Genomic DNA, 15,322 nt, shown 5'->3' on the forward strand with positions numbered 1-15,322 from the left:
GGCTGGGATTGATACAGCGTCGCCGTGAAGGTACAGTATAATGCAAGTGAGACATTCATAAAGCTACCTCATGTGTCAGTGCTGTTCTTTTATTTTTAGGTTTGTCCAGCAGCATGTGCCTTATTCTTTTTGTGTCGTAGGTCACTTGCTTTTCTCCACAGGTACTTGGATGATTGTGGTACTGTAGATCAAAGCATTTTGTCGAGCTTCAGCTGAAGTAACAGTATTGTTCTGGGCAACATTTTTTTTTATTGTACCAATACACAACAAATGCAGCTGGACCATAGAAAAAAATCCACTGGGGAAGGGTGGAAAAGGAAAAAGGCTTTAACCCAGACTAAGTTAGGAAGAATTCAGGCAGGCATGATTTTTATAACCTTTGTTGGATTTGGCCACAAAGTCAGGTTTAGCACCAGCTGCTCTTGCGAAAAAGTGCAATTTAATGTCCAGAAGAAGGCAAAATAGAAGAGTTTATAAATGTGTTTTTGGAGAGATCTGTGAAAGCAAAGCAGTGTGCCTTTATATGAAAGCTGCTGTTGAGTTCTAGAATTACTCTGGTGGTGTTCTCTGGACCCATTCTCACTTGTCGTTCTCATTGTTTGTGTTTGGTTTTATGAGCTTTTTTCATCAGCCAAGTGCTTTATGTGCGATCTAATATGCAGATGTTGCAGTTCTAATGAACCCGGCTGGACATCTGCTCCATTTGAGCTGCTGCGGTTTTGTGAGAGAAGACCCTTCTCCAGCCATTTGCATTCCGGTTGCTCAAGGGAACCCCAACCCTAATGTGTCTCTCTTTAGCCAAGATCAGCAACTGCACTGGAACACAAACATCACTGAGACAAACAACGCCCCCATACTGGAATAAAAGTGTCTTCTGCATCCTGCTTCAGGATGGAATGATTGTGTTTTGGCTCTTGGATGCCCAGTAATTATTAGACTTCTCTGGTACAGAAAAATGGAACATTGTTAGGGTAATGACAAATACAAATTTGCCTGTTGGTTTGGGGTCAGAGTATAAGGTTAATTTAGGACAAGTTTGGTGGCCATAATATAGGTATAATGTTCCTTCTCTGAACTAGTGAATCACTGAACGTGTAGTCATATATTCTCATGTTTCAGCTCATTTTGGATGTTTCCAAAAGAGTTTAGAAAGGCCCTCATGAGTCGGGCGATCGTTTCCATCACAGCTGATGTTGACTTTGGAGGTTGAGGACGGAGACGAGGAAAGACTTGTTTCCCAATAGGCAAAGCTGTATGCTTGCAGTCTGACTCCAAAGGCAGCAGAGGTGCTAAACTGCTCATTGATATTCCAGATGGTGGGTTGTGAAAAAGTCCTTCATGAGCATGAGGGGGGTAGTCGTTTCAGAGATTGTGTGTTGGTTGGCAGTTGATGTAAGAACATTTGATTCTTGAATTGATACAGTCCCAAAATGTGGGACTGTATCAATTCAAGTGTGGCACAGAAAATATGATATTAATAATAATATTCCACACATACAGTATGTCCCCATGTATCTGTTATTGGTTTTTAAATGATCCTGTTAACATCAAAACATTTTAAAACAGTGTGTCACCAGTGTGTGGTGGCCATAAACAGTCCAAGTTTATGGTAAACCAGGAAGCCTTAAACATTTGTAGAAAATAAATAATAACGTCCACATTACTCTGACTGAGAATAATTCAAAGCAAGAAGCTGAGCTGCACTGAACAATTTATGAGGTGCATGAAACCAAAAAAACATGCCAGATATATTAATAAGAGTTCACACATTCATGCTTCAAATCATTTACTTAATGTGTTTTTTATCAAAACAATATTTTTTTGATATCCCTAAGAAGTACATTTTTGTTCCAGAATGTTGATGTTTAATAATTCTGAGTCAGAGTAACCAATACAGACAGGTCTGAAACGAGAAGTAATATATTTTATTTTAATATAGTTAAAACAAAGACCTGGACCTGTTTGTAACTGCAGGTTAAGACATTAAAAATCTCTCTTTTTTGACCGGCACCAACCACAATGGAATTCTGTAAACTATCTCTGCTCTTCATCTCATAAAATCCTTCCAACCACATGTGTAAAATTAAGAGTGCATTTTAGTGCTTGGTTTCTTTTCGTTTTAACACCTTTTCTGTTAACAGATACCATGCTTGCACCTTAACAATGGGATGTAAGCAGTGAGTCATGTTTTTGTAAGTAGATTAAAATGCCTGTTGTTTGAAGACCTCAGCCACTCCGAGGCAGTTAAGTGGTCTTTGGGAAAGAGGTGCAGTTAATACCTGTTTTATTGTATGGTTGTAACTCCTGTTGCTTTGTGGTTCGTTGCACTTGATGTATAGACACCGCGTTGGTGAAGGCAGGCTTTTTGTTTCACACCAACATTAGTCCTGTTGCGGCCCAGGGAGCCTGACCACAGCCCCAGTCAGCTCTCATCGGCCTGGCTGTTTCATCTACGGGCTCCGTCCAAGAGCGACAGTGGAAAGTGCGCATTGCAAACCTAATGAAAGATGGATCTTAGCAGCTTTATTTTTTTTTCCTTTTTCCGTAAAAACACCGTACGCATTTTTTCTTGATTATTTTTTGGACATTTCAGCACTCTAGGGGTTGTAAAAATACTGTAGTGTATCATTCCACGGAAACCTTTAAACGTTTCTTTTAGCGACTAGTGGAGTGCTTCTCAGTGAGCGACTTGACATCTTGACAACACCTCTGGACATCACTGTTCTTAATCCCCTAATGTAGTTCAGGCTTCTTTGTGCTATTCTGAACTTTTAAAGGCCATGAAGAGAGCTTTTGTTTCTGAAATACTGCAGCAGTAATCAAAATTCATATAGGAGATGACAGGAGGAAGGTTCATGAACCTTGTGTGAAGTTATTCCTTGTCTGGTACTTGTGGTCTTATAATGCTCTCCTGCGATAACAGTAATAAATGTGAAAAGCAGAAAGTTTGAGCAGTGGCAGAAGAAAAGGCGCTGAGCTCGTAGGGCTTGACCACTGTTGCATTGTAGGAGTAGTGAATTTTTGTTATCCTGTTTAAACAGTCAATCTGACTGTTAGGGGATTATTTCTGGAACTTAAAAATATTCTTGAAACTGTTATAAGATTTTTTGGCATGTTGCTCACCCGCCTGGATTTTTAGGATGTGAAGTGATCCCATGAGTAATGGGATACTAATGATTCTTTTTAGCTTTAGTCTATGCAAGCATCAAAATGTGCCTGCTATTCTTTATATCTGTATTTAACACTTCACACTAAATATCAAGATCTCTAAAGCGATGGTAACATTTATAGTATAAGTTAGTTATAGTTGATAAACTCTGTGATGTAGCTTGGTGTTATTAAATAACTAAAAGTAAGATGGAAACCAAGCAAATATTAATTGTGCTTCAAATTATTGGTATAGTTTTTGGGCCTGGCTGTTTTTAAAGGCCTCACATCCGGCTTTTTTCTTTATGCTTTAGCAAAATACTCTTCGAACTTGTATGTTTCCAAACACACACATCTCAGGACGTTAATTTGTGTCTTTCTGTTATTTGTATGCAATTTATTTAGCAGTGTGTAGTGATTAGTAGAAATAAAAATTCATTAAAATTATTAATTTCAATCCTCTTTGTTGTTTCTCAACAGCAGTAATCCTAACTAGAGCAAAAATCCTCACGTAGTGATTTTTTTCAGAATTGTTCTGTTCTTATTCTATGCAGTTCCTTAAGAATAAATATTTATTTTCAGTTTTTATTATCCGCTTCATGATCCCATAATGGATCCCAATTTCATTTTATTCGCTTTTATTTAATGAGGGATTTGGCCTGGATTGGTAAACTGAACAGCTGCCATTTATTCTTTGTTCACAGGGAAGAACTAGAAACTTCATAGGGAATCCAACTAATTAGGTCCCCCCATCTCATGTTACATCTGTATTTTGGCATTATTCCTAGCAGGATATTGTGCAAGGCTGTAGAAGTCAGAAAATATTATATGGGATTGCTAATGACATCTTCATTGTTTTGGAAGGTGTTTCTTTCATAATTACAATACAGTCAGCAATGTCAAAGAGGTTTATTAAACAAAACCAGCTGTTGAACATAAATTTTTATTACGTTTCATTACGATATTTTATGAAAATACATACACAACAGTGCCTGATGTCATTAATAGACATGTCAATAATATGTTTTTTTCCAGGTGAAATACAGTAAATACAGTGGGAGGCTCTGATGATCTGACTGTCAAAAAAAATCCAAACAAGTAGTCTGGCTTCTGTTTTAAGGACACTGATTTAGACTGTAAGGTGGAGAGACCATGTAAGAGGAATTTTGTATGGCATTATTAATTATAGTTCACAGTGACCAATTAATGATATTTTATCTTCTTCTTTAACCTAAACAGCTATATTTTACTAATTATTGTACTAATTATTGAAATTCTTGAAAATATTGTTATTTTAAATTACTGGGGGTTACCGGTACTTTTATTGTTTTACAAAATGTGTTCTCTTTAATTGTTTTTACAATGTTGTAAGGTACATATCTTTCAGAATATTTTAGTTGATGTGCAGCATAGTCATGTTTTGACAAAGGATATGATATTAGCAGTGATTGTAAAGTTCTTTAATTTATGGGAACTTGAGTTGTCAGGCTTGCATTCATTTGGCTTTTTCAGTAACAGATTTGAAGTGAATTTGATGTTTAAACATTTTTAGATGGGTCATTAATGAATCATTGCTTCAGTATATTAACTCATGACATCCTTGCAGTCTACATTAATTAAGAATCACGACTTTCAATGCTTGATAATGTTTGGCTTTTCAAATACTTGTTAAGATTTTGTGGTATCAAGCAAAGGTCAGTTATTCAATTTCAGTTCTGTTATTACATTGAGTTCAACACAAATGTCAGGACCTCAGTCCAGTCCAAAGGATGACTGGGTTCTGCAGAGTTTCGCTTGCCACCATATTGCAACATTAGTTTGGAATTTGTTGAATAAAGCAAAGGGTGTCTACTAGGCCACCAACACCACTTACAGCAGCAACCTGGTTTTCCTTAGACGTCTTCCTTTCCAAAAATCATTATCTTGTTTAGCTTCTGTCAGTCAGGTGGTAAGACTTCTGTGATTATACCTGTTGTATGTGTGAAGGACTGCAATTATATTGATGTGATCTTTAGATTATACTGCTAAACATCTTGGGGGCAATATCATAATTATTTGTGAAGGTGTCAGTTTCAGTGAAGACATACAGGTTTTCATCCCCATCTTAGGAACCTATAAGAGATGACTGCTCAAATTTGAGATGTTTCCCTAAAATTACCTTTTGACTAGTATTGCCCCAGATTTAAGCCAAATCTGAAACAAGCCAGCTTTGGCTTTTTGAAATGAGTTATGATACTGTTATTCCTCTCCACCTAACATAGGGACAACTAAAGCTACGGTGCACTGCTTAGTTTCAGGAGTTTGGAATATGTGGTGAGTGCTAGTTTAGGACCAACCAATCATGTGATATTTGTGCCAGTAGTATAGCTTTTGGAGGTGGCTTTCAGGGTTTGTAGGCATGAATGTTTGATTTGCCATGAGCTTGATGTGGTGACATCACCCCCAACACTAAAAGGCATTGCAAACCTGCTGGTCACAAGATCAGTCTTTTGCCTTTGCTCTGGATTTTGGTTTCTTGCCTGTGCACTCTGTTTGTCTTCTGGGGCTGGGTCCAAGAGATAGTGGCGGTGTCCCAGATGGAGACAAGCTGCACATTTGACACAAATTTCTGCAGTCCTATGTGATGTTGCCCCGTCATCACATCCTGCAACAGTCCTAGCTGTTCTTTAGCTGCGCAGCTGAGTTCACATGTTAATTGAGCGGCAATACTGAAAGACTGGATATTGTCCAGTTATCCTTCTTGGCGAGCCACATATTTTTTCATTGTCTACATTAAAATAAATGTTCCACTTGTTGTTACCAAGTTTAATGGGATAAATTTAGTAGATTTCACAATGATGGTGAAGCACAATTTTTTTTTTCAGATTTTTTGTTTTCATATACTGGGCTGTTACATCACCTGGTATAGATGCCATTCATGTTTTGAAATGTGAGTTAATTTGCGTTCCTTGTGTTGTGTATCTTGCGATTCTGCTATTATGTTATTATTCATCTACCTTTGGGGGTAAGAATTTAATTTGAAATTCCTACCAAGTTATTTATGTTATACAAAGGCCAGAGGTCTACGGTTGAGCTTATTGTAACCCCTAGAAGGTGTGAGCTTAAATACTTTAAAATAGAGTAGCTGTACCTGCTTTTCTTAGTGGACAAGAAAGAGGGGATTGAATGCAAATGTAAACTAATCCCTCTTTCTTTCAGTAAACAAATATAATAGAAGTTCAAGCAGGTAGTTGAGTCAGAATGCGCAGGCTGCAAAGGAACAAGTAAAGGTTGATTCAATGCTGAAAAGAGAAGAAAAGAAATGCAACTTTTCAGCTGTGGAGCCTTCTTTACACCTGTAGTGTTTTTTGACAACAGAAAGGTCATCTCTCTGTAAGCCACTATTCAGGCAGAAATGACAAGGCAGACTCTTGAGGATGTATTTTCTTGCTCTTTCCCCAAAAGAGGGGAGCAGAAAAAAATATTGTCTCCAAAATGCACTTTTGCCTCAATTCCAGCACTTGATATCATTAAGCTAGGAGCTTCGAGACATTGATATCTTGGTCTTGTTGGTATTAGCTTACAGTTGAAGAATGTGTTAGGGATTGAAGATCCTTGTGTGTGACAACTTTTATTATGGAGATACAGTTGTACACCAGCTTCCACAAGTCTGTTGACAGAGCACGACCGTGATCCAATGGCATGAGACAAAGAACAGTTGAAGGCCTCATTCTGCTGCAGATTTCACCCAGCAGAACAGCTGATGAGATTTCCTAGACACTTCATCTTCTTCTGTCTGTTTGCTAGAACCCTGTTTTCTGTGTGTGACTCCAGTCAAGTTTTTGTGGTAACCGAAATACTCCAGGACTAAAGTTACCGTAATTCATAATTCATCTTGTCGTTGTTGACCTTTTCTCATCCTGTCAAATCTGACTAATTGTCCAGATTCAACAATAAGGATGTGGGCTTGAACTTTGATTTCTTAATCCTTGTAGGCCTTCTTGAGAATTTACTGTAAATGTTCATTGCTTTAAAACAATAATGTCACCTACAGTACCAATGCTTCGTATAGCTGGTTTGATGTCTTATCATTCAAAGCCATTTGCCCCTAAAAAGCCATCTGTAGACAATATGTATATTCATGGCACAAGGTTCAGAGCTAAATACTGTTTATACCATTCAGCCCCAGAGAAGCTGATTTTTTTTCTTTTTTGATATCTTTAAACCATTTTTTCTTGAAACGTAACCTCTTTCAACAGCCCACTTACATTTTCTGCTGTTATGCTTTTCTGTTATTGATAACAGAAATACATTCTTCAGCTCTTTCATGTGGCTTTAGTGTCTTTTAAACCTACTCCTAATTGTAAGTTGAGACGATTGATGTTTCCTTCAGTCTGCCCACAGATATCCCAGATTTAGGGATTTGGATGTTTTGTGAACACAAACACTTTGGTTTTGTTTGTAGTCTGGTCTAAGTTCTTATTATTCACTTTGATGTCAATTAGAGAATGTTTTATTTTTTAGACATTTTATTGTTTCAGTCCCCAATACCAGTAAAGACAAAATAATATTGTGTACTCATATGAAATGCTGCATTTAAGTCCATTGTTTAAGTCCAAGTGACAGGGTTTCCTCAGCTTGGGTAAAACAGTATTTTAAAGGTATTTTGGCCTCTGTGGCCTCAGAGTTTCTAAGAACACTCCTAAGCAGAATCCCAGATTACAGCAGGAAAACACTTAGAGGTCTTCCCTTCATAAAGACATGATCAAGGGAGGCCTGCAGGTGATCAGGTGGGTACTTTCTGGATAGAGAAAGAGACAGTGTCTTTATTTCCATGAAGCAGAACTGCTCCTGCCTCCTTTAACCCATCACACCCATAGAGTCTACTAAAACCCAGAACCTCAGTGTCACACAGGTTGGGCCTGGAGCATATACAGTAACTGCTAAGGCAGCATTACAACGCAGTAGACCTACAGTCTGCTTTGACTTCAGGAAGTGGCTCAGAGGCTCTTCTATTTTGGCATGTACAACAATTGTTGTTTATTGCACATTGATCAAACGGAAAAGGATTACTGTCAGTTTCAATTAAGCAGATATAGTTGTGATTTTATAATTTGTCGTAATTTTGAACTAGAAAACTTCAGGATTTTCCCTAAAGCCCTCCATCAGCCCTCACCTATTCCCTTCCTACTTGCTCAGCAGTTGCTCACTTCAGCGGCTTAAATTTTCTTTTTGATTTAGGACACATGCTATTCATTTCCTCAGGGCAGCATACACTTCTCTTGAATAACATTAAAAATTTGAATTTGGGGGTATTATTGGAGAAGACAAGATGAAGGAGTACATTGTGTCATCAGCATTTAAAGTTATTTCCCTTTTTTACTTGGTATCGTGTTTGGCAAGATTCTCTGGAGATGTTTGAGTTCTGACTGTACCTTACTTTGCTAGCAGACTCTCAGTAATGGCTGCTTGAAACCGCTTGCCTATGAAAGTGTCTTCTGTGTTAAATTAAAATGCCGTTATTTGAAGTATTGTGTATTTAATCCTGTGAAACATATTTGACTTTTGAATCTTTGAAATAAATGAGCAAGTATTCTTGTCAAGTATCTCATGTAAGGCTGATATTTTGTATTAAACGATATAATGCAGAATAAGTGTTCACTTTGTTGTAATCCCATGAGGCAACTTCAGCAAATGCAGTTATCTACCTCTTTCCCATCAGCACTCCCAGCATGCATTTCATTACATCTGATCTATTTTAGTACAGTTGCTTCCCCCTTCTTTGGAAATGAAATAATAGCAGTTCATCTTAACAACTCAAAACATGTCATTTATCTGCTGATATGATCTGAGGGAGAAGGGAATGCAGTGTACGAACCAAAATGGATAAATTGCATATTACAGGGTCAACACTGTATTTAGATGAAAAATAGATCATCTCTTATGCACAATTCTGTTCTATTTTTAACATTGATTTGTATTGTATTGAAAATTATGCTTTGCTATTTAAATTAACCACTGTCTGTTACTGCTCTTTTTCTCTCACCTTAAAAGAAAGATAAAGTACGCATTCTCACTTCCATCTTCAGTCTCATCCTCAGCACATCATTTTCTTGTTGCTTTTTGCAGTGGTTTTGAACGTGTTTCTGTAGCAGCTGAGGAGCCTTTCAGCCATAATGGAAGATTAGTTTAATCTCCTCCTTCACTTTGGTTTAAGAGCCACATGGTTTTATTTGAGTGACTGGCTGTTGTTGGTCAGCCTGCAAAGGCAGAAAGAGTAAAATAAATGCAGCTGAAAGGGTGGTTTTTGGTTTCCAGAGCAGCCCTGGAATGTGGGTCTCTAATGTCCCATTTTACCAATTTGTGGTTCCCCTCTAACTGGTCTCGGCTACGGACATGGCGGGTGCGGGGGCCTATATTTTGTGACTCAGAACACTTCTTGAAACGGTTGGCTAAGGCTGCAGTCGTAAATAAAAGATGAAAAGGACTGCGAGTTCTAAGTTCCAGGAAAAGACGGAAGATTGTGTTGTTGTTTTTTTCCATTCAAAATACTGAGCAATTCCAATTTCAGAAAACAATCGGATGGCTTGTCTTTGCTGGTACAAAAAGAATTAGCATCTCAGGTGATAGGTCCACCCACAGCCCTAGAGAAAAAGTGGAGAGTCCGAACACTTTAAGAAGAGTTCATGTGGATTTTGCAAGTTCATGAAACTACGGTTCTATTTCCATCAATCTCAAGCACACAAAATATAGAACATCTTTTTTTCTGCCTTTTTAAGTTTACTCACAAATATAAGCCTTTCTTTTTAATTAAGTAACTGGACAAATGGTGGTGAAGACAGGATGTTATTTAAAGACTTTGATTAACATCTTGGGATTTGATTTTGAACCTATACAGTTAGTAAAAAAGCATCAGCCATTCAATCTATCCAGGTCCATCTCCTCATGCTCTGGTCTTCCTATCTTTTCTTTTTTTATCCCAAGTAGCTGCTGTATACTGTGAGTGATGTAGATCATTATATTAATGTTAACCAGCAGGATCTGTTCCTGTGATCATAATGATCAGACCTTGAGCGGCATGGTGGCGCGCTGATTTGCATTACTGCCTCACAGCACTGGTGTGGAATTATGGACTTAGGGTGCTACTGTATCTGCATGGAGTTTCCAGTGGGTGTTCTGGTTTTATCCCCATAGTCCAAAGGCATACTGGTAAAGTAGGTTAATTGGCTTTGGGGAAAATTTTCCAAGCTGTGTGTCTGCGTGTCTGCGTGTGCCCTGCGATGGGATGGCATCTTGTTCAGGGTGTGTCCTGCCTTGCATTTTCCAGGATAGGCCCTGGTTCCCTCATGACCCTGAAATTGAATGGGTTAGAAAAAGAATCGTTGGATGTCCGCACTTCAGACTTTTGTCCTAGTCTGTGCTAAAACAGAAAACAAGATATTAGATGTAAGCTGGATAATCAGCAGGTTTCTAACAAAGGTTTTGACAGAAATGGTAAATTCACAATAAAAACTGAACTTATAGTAAAACGTATTGCACATGTTTACATTAAGTACAGTAACACATTGGCCTCACCTTTTGGTCAGGTTTAAATACAGAATAGATTGCTTATTTACGCTCTTAACAGTTTTTGCAGTTTTACAGTTTTTAGTCAAGTGGTAGCAGGAATAGGACTCAGTAATTATCACTCTGGTCAGTTAATTTTCAAGTCTGGAGTATTTCTGGCAAACTGATCCATCAAATAGAAGAAATTTCAAGGAATCATCCAAAAGAAAACCTTGACATCTAATTTGTAATGCTCTGTGTCACAAACAAAAAATAAATGACAAACAAGGTTTTCATTGATCAATTCTTATGCTTGACGTCAAGAATTTGAAGACAAAACTTTTATAATTCTTCCATGTGTTGGCTGCCAATGTAGATTAAAGCTGAATACTTTACCATACTTTTTTTAGAGCCCTGGTGAACAAAAGACAAACCCTGTTGTAGCTGCTTGGCCATCAGGGGAGCTAATTAGGCAATAACACATCTGAGACAACTTGAGCTTATAGAGAAAAAGAACATTGAACACCTGGCCAGACTAACAACTGACCCCTCTAGTAGTACTCACTGTGAAACTCTTGTTACAGAACTGTAGCATCTTTACATCAATGGGTGTTTGGTGCAGAGATCCAAATCCACCCCTAATAATGAACTACAGTATATACAGTAATACTGTATGTAGGGTTAAAAAACGTAAGTAACCATCTCTTATATGACAAAAGTACTAATCTATTGCTTTAAGTTTAAATAACATTAACCTAGTAATCACAGTAATCACAAACTTAGAGTAATCAGTTTAAATAAACAACACAAATCCCTTTTCTGTGTCCAGCCTGCACTGTCTCTGCCTCCGTGATTAACACGCCGCACTGTAATGAAAAGGGCAATAAAACTGTCAGGGAGCCTGTAAAGTCGTCTCCAGCCTGTCATTCCACATGCTGCTGACACAGAACCTGGAGCGTTCTGTACAATATAAAAACAAGACCACACTGAGATGTGCGTGCTAGGTAGTGGGTACTTGGGCAGGGGTCGGGAAGAGGTTCACTCACAGGCTAGATTTGTCTCATGATCCTAGTCTGTTGTGGTGCTGATTGGAAAGTTGCGTTTACAAGCCTTTGACCCAGTTTCATCCCGCTATGCTCTTCTTTCATCTAAAACCCCGTTGGCCAGACTGAATAACATTTGTGAATAAGTGAATTTATTAATGTTAGATTCACAGATTTGTACACCCTACTGTATTGGATGAGTTTTTGTATTGTTTTCTTTATACTCTTTGTTGTATTATTTATGGCCTTGTAATGTTGTATTACTGTTGGTAGCCAGTCACTATGCGTTTTTTCTTTTTAAGTTTGTTATGCTTTACTTACTGGCTGGTGAAGACTTATACTCTATTGCTATGCAGTGTATAACCGCTGCCCTGTCAAACCTGAGAGAATGGAAGCAGCAGTTTGGATTATTGAGGCTATGATTGAGCCTGTCAGGACATTCATTTGTTTCTGATAAATGGCAGGACTGGCCAACAGAAACAGAATATCACCAGTCCACATGACCATGCAAAAGTCTTTTTCATTTTTAGTGGGGTAATTATAGAAAATGACTGTCATAATGTAACCTTACTGAAGGATAGCAGCTTTTTTCTTGCCAGTAATAATATACTGTTATATTTTTTCTTTGGAGTTTACTATATAGATTAATAGAAATAGAATGTATAGTGACCAGAATGTCTTGGAAAGTCTATTACCATTGTCCAGCTGAAAGATGAGTTGTTTATTTTTATTTTTACTTAGCATAGGTCTCTGTCTTAATGGGCATCTACCAAGAGAAAGTTGTTGATCCTTGTGTTATACTTGTCTATACTGTACTTGTGTTATGAGCATGGCTCGTAGGCACTATTGTGTCAGCAGGCTTAGCACCTGTGTTCAAGCAGTGTAAACTGGACAGAGTCTTTAAAGAGAACTGTCCAGTCTAGTGTGATGAGGAGAGGTATAGCCAGAAATATTATTAGATCCTCTTTTAAAATATGGAGAACTGTTTCAACCTCCCAACTATCAATTGCAAAGACATCGCGACTGATCTGTCCAGTAACACAGCCCAGTTCATAAGATACATTATGAATCATTAACTTAGGTTTTTTTTACTAGCTACTAATAAGACTTTGTTTGTCTTATTTGCTTTTGATTGAATCAGAAACAGGACTAAAGGTCTGAAAAATATATTTTGGTTTTGACACATTTTCCATTCTAATCTACAATGTTCAATAAAGCAGAACATTTCTCAGCTTTGCATCTGAAGAGATTGAATTTGCTTCCTTTATCTTGGTGTGTAAGTGTGTAAGTATTTTCACCAGTATCACTTACCTCCATGAAAAAAAAAAACTTTCTTTCTGGCCCAGTAGGTAACTGTGCCTCATCCAAGGGTGCCTAGTACGAAACAGCCCTCTCTGTTTCAGCATGCATCTACGTTTCTTTAAGTAAAGCTAAGTTGGACAAAGATGCCAGAAGCCTGGCTTATTTAAAGGACACTCGGGTGTGAGTATCAGTAGGAAATGTGTGATAGAATGCTTTAATTTAGGTGAGGCCTTCATGGGACTGTTTTTGTGAGGGGGAGTTTTAAAGCTATAGTGCCTGCCTGACAGTCTCTCTCTGCGTCTGTTGGCTCTCAGGACACCCTGCGGCAGAAGGATAACCGCATCGAGGAGCTGGAAGAAGCCCTAAGGGAGAGTGTGCAGATCACGGCTGAACGTGAGATGGTGTTGGCGCAGGAAGAGGCCGCCCGCTCACACGCCGAGAAGCAGGTGGGTACCTCATCTCTTAGTTGCCCCTGTCTGGAAAGCTGCCTGTCTGCGTACTCTTTGGAAAAGGTTAGTCCACAGTGAGAGTGAAGTACGCTATGTGACCTAGGAGGAGGCTTTCTGCTGTGTGTGCAGCTTACTAAAGCTGTGAAATTCCAACATTACGTTGGGATATTATTCCATCTCACTTCTGTGACATATTGTTCCATATATTCCATACTGTGGGATCATTCTGTATCATTTCTGGGGGGTTGCTGTTTATTGAGTTTCACCCAGAAAGAAATCAAAGTGTTAATATGTTTGGAAATGATCTTGCACAATGGGTTTAATGGTCCTCTTTGAGTTTGACTCAAAGGGTATTTTAAAGATGGTCACTGAAGAGATCGCCCACCCACTCCACCTACTGGGGCTGTCTTTCACTATGTCTTAAAAATTCAGTCATAGCTGCTAAAGAAGTGGGACAGGGCCTCAAAAACATGTGGCTGTATTTATCTGTGATCAATATGCCAGCATGTCATTTTCCCTGTTTTCAGTGAGGCCTGACTGTAGTCAGAATTGGAGAAAACCAGCCCATTGCTCTTTACTTGTTCCACTCTGTCAATCCATTTATTCATACCCCAATGGCACTGTTTCACAATATCTAGTGACCTTTAAAAATGTAGAAATACTGTATCTAACCATGCATAAAGTACACTGTTGATCTAGTTAATCATAATCCTTCATACTGCTTCTTTTTAATGGAGAATTAACTGGAAGCACTGTCAGGTAGTTGATTACATTCTTATCTCTAAGCTGGCAGCCTCATTTACAGTACATATACACAAGGTCCAAAATGCTTATATACCGTACTGTATGAGGTAGTGATAAGGATCATCAAGGTACATGATATTTGGCAAACTGGACATATTCATACATTTAGTTTAATATAAAATCTACACTTGATCACATGTATGTGTAATAAGAATAAACGTATGCATGCTTCTGTGTGTTCTATTTTCATTAAACATGATAGAATACAACTGCAACTGAAGGGAATCCACACATTAATCTGTATCTAAACCTACAGTAATTACCTTCCATAAACTATTGTTCCTTAGTTTCACATCCATGGTAAGAACTTAGTTTTGGGGGATCTGAGTCTAAAACAAGAAAACTTTCTAAACAGCTTTGTTAAATTGATATGGGTGTCAGTCAATGTAGGCTATTTAACACCTGATTTTATTTAGGTCCGTTATGAGTAAAAACACTTTATTTAGGATTGACAAAATTCATGACATGGCTGGATTTTGTCACCCTGTTTTCAACATTGATCTACTGAGAGATCACCTTGTGTATCATGCTCTGGACCTGACAGGCTGCCTGGATGCCCTCCCATTTTTGACAAGGTTAAAGTATTTTAAGTTTCCTCTTGAGCTTAATTATTGAGACCAATTTACTTTTACTTTATGTATTGAAGCCAATAGCAGTGTAAAGATCTTAAGTTTACAATAGACTCAAAGGGGAGACATGAATGCCTCAGTCTCCTTTAGAACTAGGTCACATTCGTGCTACCTCTGTGTTCTGTTTAACTTCAAAAACAGCAGGCTTAAGTGAATTCTTTTACCATTCACTTAGAATTAGTAACACCAGTTAAAGTAAGTTAGGCCAGAACTACTGTTAAATAAGGACCTAAGAAACATATGTAAAGGTAATTTAGAATAGCTTAGGGATTTCATACAAAAGTTTAAGAGCACAGGTGAAGACAGAAGTGCTTATTTGCCTTTCAGTTACTTCTAGTATACTAAGGCTCCTCTGTTCTGTTTGAGTCTTTCTCACCTTTTTTAAAACAACACACTAAGCACTGCCAACGCTAAAATGTTTGTG

The 15,322-nt window shown here is 38.1% G+C and overlaps 1 protein-coding gene across 11 annotated transcripts in view; it reads left to right on the top strand.

Moving 5' to 3' along the window:
- erc1b (ELKS/RAB6-interacting/CAST family member 1b) overlaps positions 1-15,322 on the top strand; it is a 342,306-nt gene that overhangs the window by 168,153 nt on the left and 158,831 nt on the right. For all 11 annotated transcript variants that reach the window (XM_069192087.1, XM_069192086.1, XM_069192090.1 and 8 more), the window contains one exon: positions 13,331-13,462. In XM_069192087.1, coding sequence (XP_069048188.1) covers positions 13,331-13,462 — 132 coding nt within the window. The remainder of the gene's footprint in view (positions 1-13,330; positions 13,463-15,322) is intronic.

The sequence above is a fragment of the Lepisosteus oculatus genome, chromosome 7, assembly GCF_040954835.1.
Source record: "Lepisosteus oculatus isolate fLepOcu1 chromosome 7, fLepOcu1.hap2, whole genome shotgun sequence".
Lineage (NCBI taxonomy): Eukaryota > Metazoa > Chordata > Actinopteri > Semionotiformes > Lepisosteidae > Lepisosteus > Lepisosteus oculatus.